The sequence below is a fragment of the Scyliorhinus canicula genome, chromosome 11, assembly GCF_902713615.1.
Source record: "Scyliorhinus canicula chromosome 11, sScyCan1.1, whole genome shotgun sequence".
Lineage (NCBI taxonomy): Eukaryota > Metazoa > Chordata > Chondrichthyes > Carcharhiniformes > Scyliorhinidae > Scyliorhinus > Scyliorhinus canicula.
This window is the reverse complement of record NC_052156.1, coordinates 35,725,058-35,742,605: the sequence shown is the minus strand read 5'-3', so window position 1 is coordinate 35,742,605 and position 17,548 is coordinate 35,725,058. Positions and strand designations below refer to the sequence as shown.

The window sequence follows — 17,548 nt, the reverse complement described above, 5'->3', positions numbered from 1 at the left end:
CTCCTCCTCCCCCTCCTCCACCTCCCCTTCCTCCTCCCCCCCCCCCCCCCTCTCCTGGCCTCACTCCTCCTCCTTCTCCTCCTCCCCCTCCTCCCCCCTCTCCTGGCCTCCCGCCTACCCCCTCCTCCTCCTCCTCCTCCCCTGGCCTCATTCCTCCTCCTCCTCCTCCTCCTCCTCCCCCCTCTCCTGTCTTCACTCCTCCTCCTCCTCCTCCTCCTCCTCCTCCCCCCTCTCCTGTCTTCACTCCTCCTCCTCCCCCCTCTCCTGTCTTCACTCCTCCTCCTCCTCCTCCTCTCCCCCTTTCCTGGCCTCACTCCTCCTCCTCCTCCTCCTCCTCCTCCCCCCTCTCCTGGCCTCACTCCTCCTCCTCCTCCTCCTCCTCCTCCTCCCCCCTCTCCTGGCCTCACTCCTCCTCCTCCTCCTCCCCCCTCTCCTGGCCTCACTCCTCCTCCTCCTCCTCCTCCTCCTCCTCCCCCCTCTCCTGGCCTCACTCCTCCTCCTCCTCCTCCCCCCTCTCCTGGCCTCACTCCTCCTCCTCCTCCTCCTCCTCCTCCCCCCTCTCCTGGCCTCACTCCTCCTCCTCCTCCTCCTCCCCCCTCTCCTGGCCTCACTCCTCCTCCTCCTCCTCTTCCTCCCCCCTCTCCTGGCCTCCTCCTCCTCCCCCCCCCCCCCTCTCCTGGCCTCACTCCTCCTCCTCCTCCCTCTCCTGGCCTCACTCACTCTCTCCCACCGTCTCTATTCCTACATACATATTGTACATTTCAGAAGACATCTTCATTAAGTAAAGTTAACTCAAAACTCAGCATCATTTTACATAATGGTTATCTGCATTTATCTACATTTATTCAGCTGTAGCCTCTCTTGGGCTGATTACTGTTAACTAAGAATAATCATTCTATAGATCTATTTCTGGAGAAACAAAACCCTAAGCAGTATAAATGTCCTCACTCAAAGGGTTCTGAATCTCTGGAATTCTCTACCTCAGAGGTAGAGAATTCCAAAAAGAAAGAGTTGAAACCTAAGATCAGCCATGATATTGAACAACAGAGCATGCTTGTGGGGTCCTGGGTCTATTTCTCATTCTTATGTTCTTATTTTTGAACTAGCTTCTTTTATATTATCGCTTCTTGGCTCCATTTTTGTAGCAACCATCTTTACCCTACTCTCCAGACTGAGGTCCATAAATTGCACCATAGAAGGTTAAGGGAGAATCTAATAGAAGTGTTCATACTTTGAAAGTGGTTGAATAGGCTAATTGATGGAAGATTATAATATTAGTTGATAGATCAGTAATAATGGAAATATAAATCTTCAAAAAAAGTAATCAAAAATGTAAAGGTAGATTTTTGTAATGTAGCAGTTTAAAAAAAAATATATGGCATGCTTTGAAGCAAGTGACAAATTGATCACAGCATCAAAGAAAGAGTTTGATAAACAGTGATTGGAGGATTTGAGGAATATTGGCTTCTAAATATTGGGATGTGTTAAGAGTTAAAAGCCTGGGGGTATAGTGTATTTGGCTGCAATGGTCATGTTTTAAAAAAGGATTTTGTTTTTCTTTTAGTAAATAGGTGAAATTGACCAGGAGATTTACTGGGAGGGGGGGGGGGGGGGGGGGGGGGGGGAGATGTGTGTTTGCAGCCTGCAGAGATAATGTGCTTTCCAGCTTGGGGAAATTAGGTCATTGCTGGGTGGAGCTCGGAAAGGCAGAGCGGCAGCGAGTTTTGAGAATTCTGAGAGAAAGATGAGCTGAGTTCTGATCTGCCTGACTGAGTCCGCAATTCTTTCCAAATAGGATAGTTAACAAAAAAGAGTAATATTTTAAAGCAAAGCAGTCTTGTCTGAAGACCACGAAGAGGCTGAAACAACCCAGTTGAAACAGTTATTTGAAGATGTGCAGCCAGAGTCAGAAGAGATTCCAACCGGAGTCGCATCTGTTTTATAAAGCAAGTGTTACTTGCTAATTTTAAACTGTATTAAGAGCTATATTTTTCTTTTGTTGTTTAACGGGAAATTGTACAGTTCTGAAGGGGTAATTGTAAGCTGTTCTTTTTGAGTGTGAAATTAAAATATTATATTCATAATAAGGTTTTGTTTTGGAAACACCAAAGCCCTATTTCTTCTTGCAATCACACCTGGAATGAATCATTCTTTCTCCACAGTCTTACAAGTTAACTAAAATATTGGGGTTTCAGTCCAGTATCCTGCCGGTGTTGGGGTCTGGTCTGGGATCGTAATTACATTGACAGGAAAATAATAAAAGGAAAGCTGTTCACATTAAAGCTGTTTAGAGTAAACAGCTTTACTGTGAAGCTAGTAATGATAAAAGGACTGAAGTGGACTTATGGACTTATTTGCTGAAATCTTTGATTCCCTGGTGAGATTTTCTTCACTAATCATTCATAATTTATTATTATGCTTCAGATTATTAAACTCTACAAAGATTCACCAGGTAGGATCTGAATAGGTGTACGCTGTTGAGACTTCTGTTGTAATTAACGCAGTGACTGCATGTTGGCTTTTCCTATTGTAACAATATGGGAGCTGTGGAAGTTTATATTGTAGCACCCTCTGCTGTTTCATTATGGAATTCATGTGCTGGCCGTCACCATTTTGCCTATTTGATTGCTGCAGTAGTCATCTTATTTCTCCAGTCTTTTCATCTTTTTCTGTGGTCACCTCAAGTAACACATTTTCACAAGTATTTGTGCGTCACTTGAGTACTGTTTCTTTCAATAAATCAAGGATTGTGACCGTTGTTTAGTTATTCACAATAAAAGTTTAATTTTCCAGTATTAATTTGACCAAATGCTGGACAAACAATTATCAGTGAAAACATGGTAAATTCAAATATTCATAAAATGGCTGAAAGAGAGAATTGTATATTTAGGAATGACTGTTTTTTTTCATCCAACCTTTTTCCTTTTGTTTATAGAAGAGCTAACTTACCCTGGGGTATTTCCACTGCAGCAGTCAGCCACTGGCAGCTTGCCCAAGTGTGAGCCTGCATCACGAGTGTCAGAGTCCAATCAGAACATGGGACTTGTATCTGCAGCAGAAATCACTGTATTATGAGCAATGGCCCTTGGTGATCTGCACTCCTTCATCCCAGATGAGATCAGTGAAAACATAAACTGGGGATCAAATCTGGGACCATCCAATCTGTGTGGCACAGAAGTAATTTATGTCAACCTTTGGAGAAATAATTTGAGCTTTTAAAATCAAATGTAATATTAACTCTTAAATGTTATTATCTTTGTCTTTATCTGAATTTGACTGGAATTATTGAGACAACTTCTGAAGAATATGCAAGAAGTAGCAAATCTTTACTCTTCATCATAGGTCAGCTCACCTGCACAGCGTGGAATTGTCAAATACAATTTAGTTACAATGCTCAGCTGCAGAACTAAAACAAGCTAAAGTATTCTACTAAGTTAGAGGTCTTTAATAACTAATAAAATTTCTAATTTTGAAAAAAATAAGCATCAGAACAAATAGATTATACACATTGAAAATAAACTTCACACTTTGTTGTTCCCTGGCTTAAGATGCAGCAGGTGACTCTCTGAACTGAAACTGCATGTTTTACTTTTTTATTCTTGGTACAGCATTATAACTGTTCAACATCACAACATTTAGTCAGTGCCTTGGTCTTTTGTTGTTTCTCGTGCTGTTTGGTCGGAATGCTTCGTTAAATGCGGCCTGTTCTTAATTTGTCTGGAGGTCTCCACATCTTCACTTGTTTACATCATAGATAATCATTGTAAACATTGTTATAAGGGTATTGCTATATAACTTGGTCCATTATTAATTTATTCCTGGTTCAGACTTGTACGCTTGTACTTGATTCTGGGATACTTTATGCAAAAGAAAACCAAGTTGCTCTCTCGTTTTGACAAGTGGTAAAGTGTATAGCCTAAGTATTGAAATAGACTATGTGGCAAATTGCAGGTCTATTTATGTTTTACAATCTTAACCACATCCGATGCCATAAATGGTTTTGATTTATTTAATCAACAACTTCATTCTGATTATATCAAGCTTCAACTACTTTCTCATATTTAAAGTTTATTACATTATATATTGTTTTTTCTATCATTTACCACCAGAACTTCAGTGTGTTTTAGATCAATCCAAACTAAAATGGATGAAAAATCAGTGGCAGTAATTGGCTGAATTTGATCAGTTAAATCTTATTTTTAATAAAGTATAGTTTTGCAAATTTGCAGTTAACGATTTTGTATTTCAGATGCGATGAATATGTAAATCAGCTTGATGAAATGCAGCGTCAACTTGCTGCTGCTGAAGATGAGAAGAAGACTCTGAACTCTCTTCTTCGCATGGCCATTCAGCAGAAACTGGCACTGACTCAACGGCTGGAGGACTTAGAGTTTGATCATGAACAGTCCAGGCGTGGCCGAACCAAATCGTGGACCAAAACCAGGGCTAACAACCCCAGTGTAAGTCATGTGCGCTCTTGTGTTGTCAGACAAGAGGGAGTAGTTGTCAGCAACCAGATGTATTGCAGTGAGAAGTACAAAATCTACTGTGATTGATTGTGGTCTGTCGAGAATTCACAAGAAGTGGGGATAGTAAATAGATGTGATGCTTTGGTGGGCAGCGCAGCATTAATGCCCTGTTTTCTTTGCATTGCAGTGAGTTCATCTGTATTGGATTGTTAACCATTACTTAATGTATTCAGATGAAGTAACTGGATTAGTGTGACATATACATCTTGTAATATAAGGCTTTAATTGTGATACCTGTGCACTATATGGGTAGTATGGTATCTCTGAGGTGTCAGTTCATTCAGTCAGCCTACTCCAACACCACTGTCTGAATCTTTATAGCACAAATGTGCTTTATTACCACCCAACTTTAGTTTGCACTTCACCTTCCAGACAAAGGGTTACATTTAACAATGTTGCACATGTTTACAGTATTGATATATGCAAATTCATCCCATCCCGATTCAAACTGCAATTTGGCTTACCAAAATTATGCTCAAGGTGATGTGCAGTTTTCTAAACGTTTGATAATATTTGCAATTGCTTTCAGATTGTAAAAGATCTTGGAGTTTTCCATTTACAAATATTGTTCTCTAAGATTATATCCCAAGCAAGAGACTCATTGACATTTAGTTTCTGTATACACCAGTATTGAAAAACACAATGCAAGGCTTCAGTGTTATTTAATGCCAATAGTACTTGCAGGCCATTAATTTCAATGTCTTTTACAACTTGTATTTATGTATATAAGCACAGACCATGTGGAACTCTCCATTATGTGTGACAATATAGGACGAGGAGAAAGTCCTAATATTAAATACAAGCAAGTGAATGAGTCTTTGTGTTCTCAGATTACGTGCTTTGAATTGGGAAAAGCAGTAACTGATATGGCAACCACACTTATTTAGAAAAATGTAAAGCCTTTTAGTGCTTTTCATTCAAATAAGCACAAAGTAAAACACATAATGGACTGTGGGTGCACTAATTTTGTTAAGAACTGCCTGTTTTCAAGCATTGTCTTGTCTGCCACTTAAATTTGCATTGTCTGGGCACAAGCCCTTGCTTGAAGCAGTGTAAGGAAATATTCTTAATCTGCTATTTCTCATTGATTGCCAGTAGCTTTGTTTTCCATACTACCACATTGCCTATAAGTAGCCAGGAGATTTGTTTTAGTAACACAAAAAGTAAGTGCATTGCTTGCCTTCAGGTTCCAGGAAAGATAAAGTACATTAATATGATGACTTTGAAAATTCATACCTCGCGATATGTAAATTTAAATATTTCACCTCATTAATTTGTTTTCCTGAAAGAAACTTTGAAAAAAAATTAACACAAAAATAATGCTTTTCAAAATTATTTCAATCTTAGTTCAGTGTCTCTAAATTAAATATTTAGGGTTAAGATATATTCTACACGGAACTGACCACAAGTGCATCAAAAGACTGCAATTGATGACTGCTATAGTCCTATTGTGATGGAGCTCGTAAGAAATGCACATCATTTCTAGAACCTGTGCTCCATAGTAAAGTTGTTAAAACTAAATATTTGTTACCATGTGAAGCAGCAATGCTACAGAATATTTCTATTATACACAGTTTATGCTGTAAATGCGTTTGCTTTCCATTTTTCTCTTTATGGGGCTGCTGGTTTAGAGTATGACTTCTGAGTCAAAATTACAGAACTAGTTTTCTCCTTTTAGCTTCACTCAGTGGATTGATACAAAATACTCTCCTGCCTGTGAGCTTTAAAATTACTTTACAACAAGATTTAATGATTACATTAAAGAAAACTTTATATGATGTCGCAGGACTAATGAGTTAGATGCTTTTAATTTTGGAGCGACTCCTGTTAATGCACCGGAAATCTGTCATTGCTGAAATTGTGTATACAAAGGATTTCTGTTAAATTGAATCCTGCTTTAGTTTTCTATGCTGCACAATCCCTTGAAGGCCTTTGATCTACTGATAATTATCTTAATTGCATTATGGGTTATTAATAAATGCCTGTGGTTTGAATTAACCTAGCATTTTGAAATGTGACATTAGACATTTTTGCTCTATTTGAAGCAGATATATTTGCTTCCAATGTTTCAGGAACATTTTTAATGACTTCCCTACACTAGTAGCAAAAGTAAACAATCGCCAAATTTGATACTTTGAAAAGAGATTTGTAAAGTAACTTGGGAAAAGGTATCTCAAATGTATAAGCTAATTTTGTGATATGACAATTTTTCCCAGGTTTGCAGAAAAGTTTGGAATATGCATCTATATACCTAGTGTTATCTAACTGCTGTCGAAATACAGCATGTGAAATCATTATATTATTGCCTACCTCTGTTAGAAGGCTGTCTGTCCTTTGGCTCTTGGCTGTATTTGCTATTCCTTATAGCAGTCTGCATATAATGACCTGCATGTCTCTCTTCTAATCTAACGGCTTTGTAAACCAATTCCTGTGATAAATGATTATCTCTTTGCATGACCAACATTGGGTCACTCGATACTTGTGAGGTTAGCTTCCTACAAATGGCTTGCATCATATTGAACCTTGCCATATGCTTTATATTCGGAAATAATCCAAAATGTCGTCGCCTTTGATCACTAACAGCCCACAGTTTGCATTAACAGACTAATATGACTAGCAAAACCTTGTGCTGTGCATTCTTCATGAATTGCTCCTTGTGCAAGTGGTTGTTTGTAATAAGAGTTTTGGCTAATTTTTTTTATTTTCCCTTTTTCAGCGCTAAAAGTCCCTGGCGAAGGACTTTCCATCAAGAGTGCAGTTTATTTAAAAATTGTTAGTGTAGTCTGTTGCACAAAATGAACTAATAGTGAAGAAAACACTATTGAACCACATTAATAATAGTGGCAGTTGATTTGCTCCCTTGTGTTGATTTTGCACTACAAGTTGCAAATACGAACACAGTTACATTATTAAAATGGTTGCTGCAGGAAGAGAAACTCACAAGTGTTGAAGAAATCTTCAATGATTTGATTAACATTATGCTTTATGATAGAATATTCACAATTTGAGGTGATATGATATTCATGTTTTGCAATTATTCAGTGTTTTTAATCAGATGTTATACCTGTGCACTTTTGATATTTTTTTAATTATTAGAAGGTAGAAAATGCTGCGGTTTGTGGATATAACTCCTGCTGGTAGTGTCTTTAATTGGTATGATAGATTTCTGCATCAGCATGCTGCAGAAGAGTCAATTATATTTTTAACCTGTGTTCAGATTAAACTTTTACACTACCGGTGTTTATACTTCAGCATTTTCTCCATTAGAATTTGTTTTGTTTTACATATGTTAACTGCCACGTTCTAAAATCCAGGGTGATCTAATTCTGGGGTTTTCTTGTATATTATTCTTAGGAATAGTTCAATGTAACAAGGAAAAAAACTTGACTTTGTTCTGGTAATGGTAATAGGCACTTGAAAAGTAGTATTACCAACAAATTCCAGGATTTCTGGGCTTAAAAAAAAATCAAGTATCATTGATTTATCAGAATTTTCTACAAAGGCGTCAAATAAATTCCAAATTGGAATTGTTTCCTTATTTCTCATTTTGTTTATTGTGCCAAAACTTGGTACATCTAGAAGAAAAATCTAAACTATTGTTTATTGTGGGGTGTTCTGTTTCCTTGCCTTGATTTTGTTAATTCTGCCAGTAGTGCCTTTGGTAATTCCAAGAAAAAGTGCTTGTTCCTACAATTATGTTTTTTCAAACAAAAATGTATTCAAATTTCAAAAAGAAAGGATAAAGCAATAAGTGCAACTGAGAACCCCCCTTTTGCACAAACTTTCCACTGCAGTCTTAATTTTACAAATAAATTGTATGAAATTCTTCTTTGTCGATGATACTTCTGAAATGCAGATTCATGCAAATTCAGGGATACTTATTTGGGAACCAAATCAAGTAAGTTTGGACTCCCAACTGACATTAAATTGTATTAATACATTGTGGTTGCAGTACAGAGAACTGTATCAGATGTATCTTAGCTTTGGTGATGGTCGCAAATAACTGGTATTGTTGGCAGATGTGAAAACATTAAGACGTAACTTTCCTTACCAGCTGTGTAATCATTGTGTAAGTTCAGCAAACAGAAAATAGATGCTGCATCAACAAACCATGCCACTAAATGAAATGGTGATGTTTGTTGAAGCCAGGTTCTGACAAATTGGGTTCAATTTAGAAGTAACTTTAAATTAAGTGCAATTTAAATAATGAATTTTAACATTGTTATGGAAGATATTTTCTGTTCGCTGGAAGAATGGTGTGATTCTTATCCTTTTTTGTTACAGTATTGATCCTATGCTCAGTTACATTAATAAATGTACTTCATGTGGGTATTTATTTAAGCAATTGTCACAGTACTGTATTACTTTATATGTGCATTATCATTTAGTGGCAGGTTGGCTTAAACATAATGTCATATGCATGTGTGCCAGCCTAGAGACCTTTACACAGATTGTGTTTTTAAAAAATTAAATTGAAGATTTTAAACAAGTGTGGAACTAAAGGCTTCATGGATGTTGTGAAATATTGGACGTTGGACTTACAAACATGTAAAACCTGAAGAAAGGTTTATTGTACCAGGATTGTATCTGTGTAAAGGTAATCCTATTGGCTATGTCAATAAATGTGACTATAACTAAGACATTGAGTCTGGAGACTTTTATTCTTCTGTTTGATTATTTGTTAAAATAAATGAGAACTTGACCACGTTCTTATTAACAATAGGTTTGGATGTCAATGATGTTGCAGGATCACAGTCTTCCCTGGTTTGGAAATTCTTCCTTTTCAGACGATAATCCAATTCCCTCTTGAATGCCTCAATTGACCCTGCCTCCACCACACGCTCAGACAGTGTATTCCAAATCTTAATCACGCATGTGAAATTTTTTTATACTCTTATTTCCATTACTACTTTTGTCAATTACTTTAAATGTATGCAGTCTGGTTTTCTCTCCTATCACCAATGGGAATAGTTTGTCCGTATCCACTCTGTCCAGACCCTTAATAATTTTGAACACCTCTATCAAGCCACCTCTCAATTATCACTTGTCCAAGGAGAACAGCCTCAACTTCTCCAGTGTATCTCTGTAATTGTGTTCCTCATCCCTGGAACCATTCTCCTGAATCTTTTCTGCATTGTCTTTAATGCCTTCACATCCTTACTAAATTGGGAAAAAAAGTCATAGTGCTGTAAAATAATTATTGCTATTATCGGAATCATAGAAGTTCAAAGCTTCATGTCATTTCTACATTCAGGTTGAAACAACTATCTGCCAAACTGTTACTGATCTATCTACAATCTCTTTGAATGTTTGTACGACACATCATTCCATCATTCACATCTTAAAGTATTACACCTCAGGCTAATATGTATGAAGGATAAAAATTCATGATTGACTGAAAAGAGTGACCAGTCAAATAAAAATTAATAGTGCCACCATGTTGTATTTTAATTAGTGGAAAATACATTTTTATAAATAACCTATGCAATTGAAGAAATCAAATTAAAATATAATTTCCAGTCAATTGCCAATATAATTTTGTATATCACTGGAAAGTATTCTGAGATGATACACTTCTGTAGGGACTTAAAATTTGGATATTTGCCTCCAATTTGAATTGTTATTGAAATAAAAGTAGAAGATGCCAACAATACATATTTCAGTATAACATTCTTCTTGAGAACTTGAAACTGAAAGGTAAGTAAAGTTTTTGATGGAACTCCACAAACCGGTATAGAGAGAAACATGGTCATAACATCCTCAATGGCAATCAGCGTCAGATTGCAACTCCATACCCACTTACCTGTGCCAAATTCATCGAAATCTGTCGTCTCCAACCTGGGCCAGACGCGATCCAGGCAGTGCAGCGAGCCCCTGGGACCAGCATTAGCTGCCATAAAGCAGGTGAGTTTAAATGCCACATTGAATATAACAGGTATAAGGTAAGTGTCGACAGTATGTGGATGGGATTTGGGGAGTGGGGTGCGTTGGATGTGGGGTCAGGTCAAATATGGTCATGGGGGGTGGTTGGGTCAGACATCGGGAATGGAGTTGAGTCAGGGGAGGTAGTCGGGAGGGACAAGGTCGGGGGGGGCTGGTGGTAGGAAGAGATCCTATCAGTCCGGGGGGCCCCGGTTGGGTGTGCCATTTGGGGGGTGCCTATTGGGTCAGGAGTGTTGGGGTGAATCCTTTGGCACCATTAATGCAGACAGGAGTGGAACGGTACTTTGCTTCCTGAAGTCAATGACCAGCTCTTTAGTTTTGCTGACATTAAGGGATAGATTGTTATCATTACACCACTCGTCTAGGTTCTCTACCTCCATCCTGTACTCTAACGTCATTGTTCGAGATCCGACCCACTAAGGTGGTGTCATCAGCAAACCTGTAGATGGGGTTGGAGCCAAATTTTGCCATAGTCGTGTGTGTACAGCGAGTATAGTAGGAGGCGTTGTGTATATGGACTTTTAATAGCCTTTGACAAGATATCACAGAAAAGATTACAAAGCAGGTTAAAAGATATGGAATTGTTGTGAGGATAGTGATGCGCGATCAATGAACACAGAAATGAAGGAGTAGTCCGAATCGAAGGCTTTAATCTACAAGAAGTGTACCCAGCAGCAGGAGTACAGAAATGACGATGGCTGCTGGGAAACACGGGTTCTTATACTCCGCCTCCTAGGCGGAGCTGCCCCGTAATACCTTTGAGAAGCCGGGGAATGAGAGGTGGAGGGGGGGGGGGGGGGGGGGGGGTCCCGTGCGAGTGGGATTAGAGACTGGTAGTATGACTAGTGATGTGGGATCATACCTCTCCAACGGTGGCTGCCCACTGGCCCGTAACTATATACAGGGACGTGTTAGAACACGGTAACTATTTACAGAGTTGGAAAACGAGAGAACAAACAAAAAAGTTCATTAACAGTTCATATCGACTCGATCAGCCGATTGGGGACATTGGACGTCCTCTGCGACCTGCGGAACTTCGTTGGAGATGCGGGCGTCCATGACTCCGGGAGCGATGATCTGGTCCTTGTGGCTGCGTCCGTACCCCTAGGCGGAGCTGGTGAGGGCCAGGCCATTGGGGGGGGGGGTCTGGTCCTCTGGGCACGGTTGGCGGGCCAGGGAGGGGAGCGCCTGCGGGAAGCAGTTGCAGCTGGTGGGGGGGCTCCAGCGGGTGCCAGGTCCCGTATGGAGACCGTGTCCTGACGGCCGTCGGGGTGCTCCACATACGCATTTTGCGGGTTCGTGTGGAGCAGCTGGACCCTCTCGACCAACGGTTCCGACTTGTGCCCCCGCACGGGATGGGCCCGGGGGCAGCCAGCCAGGTCGGGAGCGGGGTCCCTGAGGAAGACTTCCTGGGGAAGACAAGAAGGCGTTCGTGAGGCGTTTGATTGGTAGATGTGCAAAGCAGTGACCGGATTGAGTGGAGGGTGTCTGGGAGGACCTCTTGCCAGCGGGAGACTGGGAGATTTCTGGACCGTAGGGCCAGCAGGACGGTCTTCCAGACCGTATTGTTCTCCCTCTCGACCTGTCCGTTAACCCTAGGGTTATAACTGGTCGTCCTGCTTGAGGTAATGCCCTTGCTGAGCAGGAATTGACGCAGTTCGTCACTCATAAAGGATGACCCCCTATTGCTGTGAATGTACGTGGGGAATCCGAACAGGGAGAAAATAGTGTGGAGGGCATTAATGATGGTGGGTGTGGTCATGTCGGGGCAGGGGATGGCGAACGGGAAGCGGGAGTACTCTTCGATCACGTTGAGGAAGTACGTGTTGCGGTTTGTAGAGGGGAGGGGACCTTTGAAGTCCATGCTGAGGCATTCAAAGGGGCAGGAAGCCTTTATCAGATGCGCTTTTTCGGGGCGTCTTGCACTCCGTGCAAATGTGGCAGTCCCTAGTGACTGACCTCGATGGAGTAGGGGAGGTTGCGGGTCTTTACAAAGTGAAAAAAACGGGTGACCCCCGGGTGGCAGAGGTCCGTGTGGAGGGATCGAAGACGGTTCACTTGTGCGTTGGCACAGGTGCTGCGGGACAGGGCTTCGGGAGGCTCGTTCAGCTTTCCAGGACGATACAAGATGTCGTCGTAGGTGGACAACTCGATCCTCCACCGCAAGATCTTGTCGTTCTTTATTTTGCCCCTCTGTGCATTGTTGAACATGAAGGCCACCGACCGTTGGTCTGTGAGGAGGGTGAATCTCCTGCCGGCCAGATAGTGCCTCCAGTGTCGCACAGCTTCTACTATGGCCTGTGCTTCATTCTCGACCGAGGAATGGAGGATTTCGGAAGAATGGAGGGTACGGGAGAAGAAGGCCACGGGTCTGCCCGCTTGGTTGAGGGTGGCTGCCAGAGCTACATTGGACGTGTCACTATCTAGAAGGGGAGGGACTCGTCGATAGTGCACATCGTGGCCTTTGCGATATCCGCTGGACAGGGGGAACGTGGTCGTTTGAATGAGGGGACGGGCTTTGTCGGCGTAATTGGGGACCCACTGGGCGTAATATGAGAAAAACCCGAGGCAGCGCTTGAGGGCTTTGGGGCAGTGGGGGAGGGGGAGCTCCATCAGGGGGCGCATGCGTTCCGGGACGGGGCCTATCACTCCATTTCACACTACATAGCTGAGGGTGGCTAGGCGGTCGGTGCTAAACATGCATTTGTCCTTGTTGTAAGTCAGATTCAGGAGCTTTGCGGTTTGGAGGAATTTGCAGAGATTGGTGTCGTGGTCCTGCTGATCGTGGCTGCAGATGGTGACATTATCGAGATACGGGAAGATGGCCCGTAAACCGTATTGGTTGACCATTCTGTCCATCTCCCTTTGGAAGACCGAGACCCCGTTTGTGACACCGAAGGGAACCCTTAAAAAGTGGTAGAGTCGCCCGTCCGCTTCGAACGCAGTGTACTTGCGATCACTTGCGCGGATGGGGAGCTGGTGGTAGGCAGACTTGAGGTCCACTGTGAAGAAGACCTTGTACTGCGCGATCCTGTTGACCAGGTCGGATATGCGGGGGAGAGGGTACGCATCCACCTGCATAAACCTGTTGATGGTCTGACTGTAGTCTATAACCATCCTATTCTTCTCCCCGGTCTTTACCACCAGAAAATGTGCTCATCAGGGGCTGTTGCTAGCCTCGATGACCCCTTCCTTCATGAGCCGTTGGATCTTGGACCTGATGAAAGTCCGGTCCTGATGTCGCGGGCGCTGATCTCGTTAATATTAAAGAGGGACAAGGACCCCCAGCAGTGTTGTTCATACAGGCCCATATCTCTCCTCAACGTAGATGCCAAGGTGCTGGCAAAAATCCTGGCCACCAGGATAGAGGACTGTGTGCCAGGGGTTGTGCACGAGGACCAGACAGGTTTTGTGAAGGGAAGGCAGCTGAACACGAATGTGCGGAGATTGTTGAATGTCATCATGATGCCGGCGATTGAGGGGGAGGCAGAGATAGTGGTGGTGCTGGATGCGGAGAAGGCCTTCGATAGAGTGGAGTGGGGGTACCTATGGGAGGTGTTGGGGAAGTTTGGATTTGGTGAAGGGTTCATTAGATGGGTACGGCTGCTATATGAGGCCCCGATGGCGTGCGTGGCCACGAATGGGAGGAGGTCGGAGTACTTCCGGCTTTACCGAGGGACCAGGCAGGGTTGCCCTCTGTCCCCCTTGTTGTTTGCACTGGCAATCGAGCCGCTGGCGATGGCGTTGAGGGATTCAGAGAGGTGGCGAGGTTTGATGCGAGGTGGGGAGGAACATAGGGTGTCGTTGTTTGCCGATGACCTGTTACTGTATGTGGCGGACCCGGTGGGAGGGATGCCGGGGGTGATGGAACTGCTAGCTGAGTTTGGGACCTTTACAGGTTATAAATTAAATTTAGGCAAGAGTGAGGTGTTTGTGGTGCACCCTGGAGACCAGGACGAAGGAATTGGTAGGCTCCCGCTTAGGCGGGCAGGGGAGAGCTTTAGGTACCTGGGGGTGCAGGTGGCCACGGACTGGGGGACTCTTCACAAACATAATTTCACCAGACTTATAGATCAGATGGAGGAGGAATTCAAGAGGTGGGACATGCTGCCATTGTCCTTGGCGGGGAGGGTACAGTCCGTCAAAATGATGGTGCTTCCGAGGTTCTTGTTCCTCTTTCAGTGCCTGCCCATCTTTATCCCCAGGGCCTTCTTTAGCAGAGTGACTAGCAGTATTTTGAGCTTTGTGTGGGCACATGGGACTCCAAGAGTGAAGAGGGTGTTCCTGGAGCGAGGGAGGGATAGAGGTGGGCTGGTGCTGCCCAACCTTCTGGGGTACTATTGGGCGGCCAATGTGTCAATGGTTGCGTAAATGGGTGATGGAGGGGGGAGAGGCGGCATGGAAAAGAATGGAGATGGCGTCATGTAGAGGTACGAGCTTGGGTGCCATGGTAACGGCGCCGTTGCCGCTCTCCCCTAAGAGGTTTACCACGAGCCTGGTGGTGGCGGCGACCCTAAGAATCTGGGGACAGTGGAACGGCATCGGGGGGAAACAGGGGTCTCGATGGAGGCTCAACTGGGTGGCAATCATCGGTTCATCCCGGGGAACAAGGATGGGGGATTTAGGGGGTGGCAAAGGGCGGGCATCAGTAAATTGAGGGACCTGTTTATTGGTGGGAGGTTTGCGGGCCTGGGGGAACTGGAAGATAAATTTGGGCTTCCCCAAGGGAACATGTTCAGATACTTGCAGGTAAAGGCATTTGCTAGGCGACAGGCAGAGGGGATTCCCTTTGCTGCCCTCGTGGGGGACGATGGACAGAGTGCTTTCGGGGGTGTGGGTAGGAGAGGGGAAGGTGTCTGACATCTATAAGGTAATGCAGGAGGTGGAGGAGTTGTCAGTGGAGGAGCTGAAGGCTAAATGGGAGGAGGAACTCAGGGAGCAGATAGAGGACGGGACTTGGGTGGATGCCTTGGAGAGAGTCAACTCTTCCTCCTCATGTGCGAGGCTTAGTCCTCATCCAATTAAGGTGTTGCACCGGGCCCACATGTCCGGGACTAGGATGAGTAGGTTCTTTGGGGGTGAGGACAGGTGCACCAGATGTTCGGGGAGTTCAGCGAACCACGCCCATATGTTCTGGGCATGCCCAGCACTGGAAGAATTCTGGAAGGGGGTGGCGGGGACGGTGCCGAGGGTGGTTGGATCCAGGGTCAAACCAGGGTGGGGACTCGCGATTTTTGGAGTTGCGGTAGAGCCGGGAGTGCAGGAGGCGAAAGAGGCCGGTGTCCTGGCCTTTGCGTCCCTAGTAGCCCGACGAAGGATCTTGCTACAGTGGAAGGATGCGAGGCCCCCAAGTGTGGAGACCTGGATCAGTGACATGGTGGGATTTATAAGAGGATCAATACAAGGGTTCTATAAACGATGGCAACCTTTTCTGGACTTCCTGGCTCAAAGATAGGTAACTTGGTCAATGGCAGCAGCAACCCGGCGGGGGGGGGGGGGGGGGGGGGGGGGGGGGTTCCTTATTGTAGTTTCTATTCTGTAACTTTATATTGTGTTAATTTGTGTTGTTAAAATGCTGTGTTGTTCATGGAGGTGGGGCGAATGTTTATGATTGTTAATATTATTGTTATTTTTGGTATTTTATTATGGTGCGTTATTGTTGTATAAATTCAAAATTTTTCAATAAAAAATATTTCAAACAAAAAAAAGCAAGTCCGGTCCTGGGCACTGTACCGTCTGCTCCTGGTGGTGACAGGTTTGCAGTCCGGGGTGAGGTTTGCAAACAAGGACGGGGGATCGACCTTGAGGGTTGCGAGCTGCAGACAGGGAGGGGAGGCATATGGCCGCCGAATTTAAATGTTAGACTCTGGAGGTCACATTGGAAGTCTAACCCCAGGAGTGCGGCCGCGCAGAGGTGGGGGAGGATGTAGAGTCTGTAATTTTTAAACTCCCTCCCCTGGACTGCGAGGTCCGCTATACAACACCCCGTGATCTACTGAATGGGAGCCAGAGGCCAGGACGATTTTTTGCTTGACCGTGTAGACAGGGAGAGCACAGCGTCTTACTGTGGTGGGGTGGACAAAACTCTCCGTGCTCCTGGAGTCCAGCAGGCAGGTCGTCTCGTGCCCGTTGAGCGGTATCCTTGTCGTTGCTGTAGAGAGGGTGCGGGGTCAAGACTGGTCCAGAGTGACTGAAGCGAGTTGTGGCAGATAGTCTGAGTCGTCATCGGGCAGTGAGTAGTTACCCGTGAGGTCCTCTGGGCCGATCCAAGATGGCGGCGCCCATCGGTCGAACATGGTGGGGGTGGACAAAATGGCGGCGTCCATCCCCCGCACGTGGCGTGGGAGGTGTAAAATGGCGGCACCTGGGGGTCTCACGTGGTGTCGGGGGCGTAAAATGGTGGCGCCCGGATGTCAAACGTGGCGTTGGGGGATGGGGGCAGAGAGGTACGCGGTCTGCATGTGGCCCCTGGAGAGAGAGAAGGGGGGAGTCCCGCGGTCGCTGCCAGCGACCGCCTTGGCCTGGCAGACAGCCACAAAGTGGCCTTTCTTCCCGCAGCCCTTGCAGGTTGCAGAACGGGCTGGGCAACTTTGTCAGGGGTGCTGCGCCTGGCCCTTTGGCGCAGGCCTGGGGGGAGTCCAAGTCCATGGGGGAGAGAGACGCTGAGTTCCACGCTGCCCAGGGGGCCGCCGCGCGGTTGGTGGCGAATGAGCTTGCGTTTCTGTTCGCGACATCTCGGGAGGTAGCGAGGGACCGTGTCTCCGCGAGACTCTAGGTTTCTCTTTCCAATAGTCCTCTCTGCCGGATCTGTGGGGACTGCATGCCTGCAACAAAGGCGTCTCGGATGAGGAGTTCCATGTGCTCATTAGCAGACACTTGTGGGCAGCCGCAGTTCCTCCCCAGTACAAGGAGGGCACGGGGTAAAAATCGTCCAGTGACTCACCAGGGATCTGCTGCTTTGTGGCTAGTAAGGGCAGAGTGTAGACTTGATTTACCGGCCTGACGAAGTGTCCTTTGAGCAGGTCCATAGCCGTGTCGTAGTCGGCCATGCCCTCGATGAGCGTGTATATGGCGGT

At 44.8% G+C, this 17,548-nt stretch overlaps 1 protein-coding gene across 2 annotated transcripts in view; it reads left to right on the top strand.

Moving 5' to 3' along the window:
- The window catches only part of LOC119974002 (protein bicaudal D homolog 2-like), a 127,195-nt gene that overhangs the window by 87,765 nt on the left and 21,882 nt on the right, over positions 1 to 17,548 (top strand). Inside the window, exon 7 of one of the 2 annotated variants that reach the window (XM_038812763.1) lies at positions 4,250 to 4,460. In XM_038812763.1, coding sequence (XP_038668691.1) covers positions 4,250 to 4,460 — 211 coding nt within the window. Of the gene's footprint in view, positions 1 to 2,935; positions 3,633 to 4,249; positions 4,461 to 17,548 lie in introns of those variants that run through there. The other variant, XM_038812764.1, reaches the window with a different exon arrangement.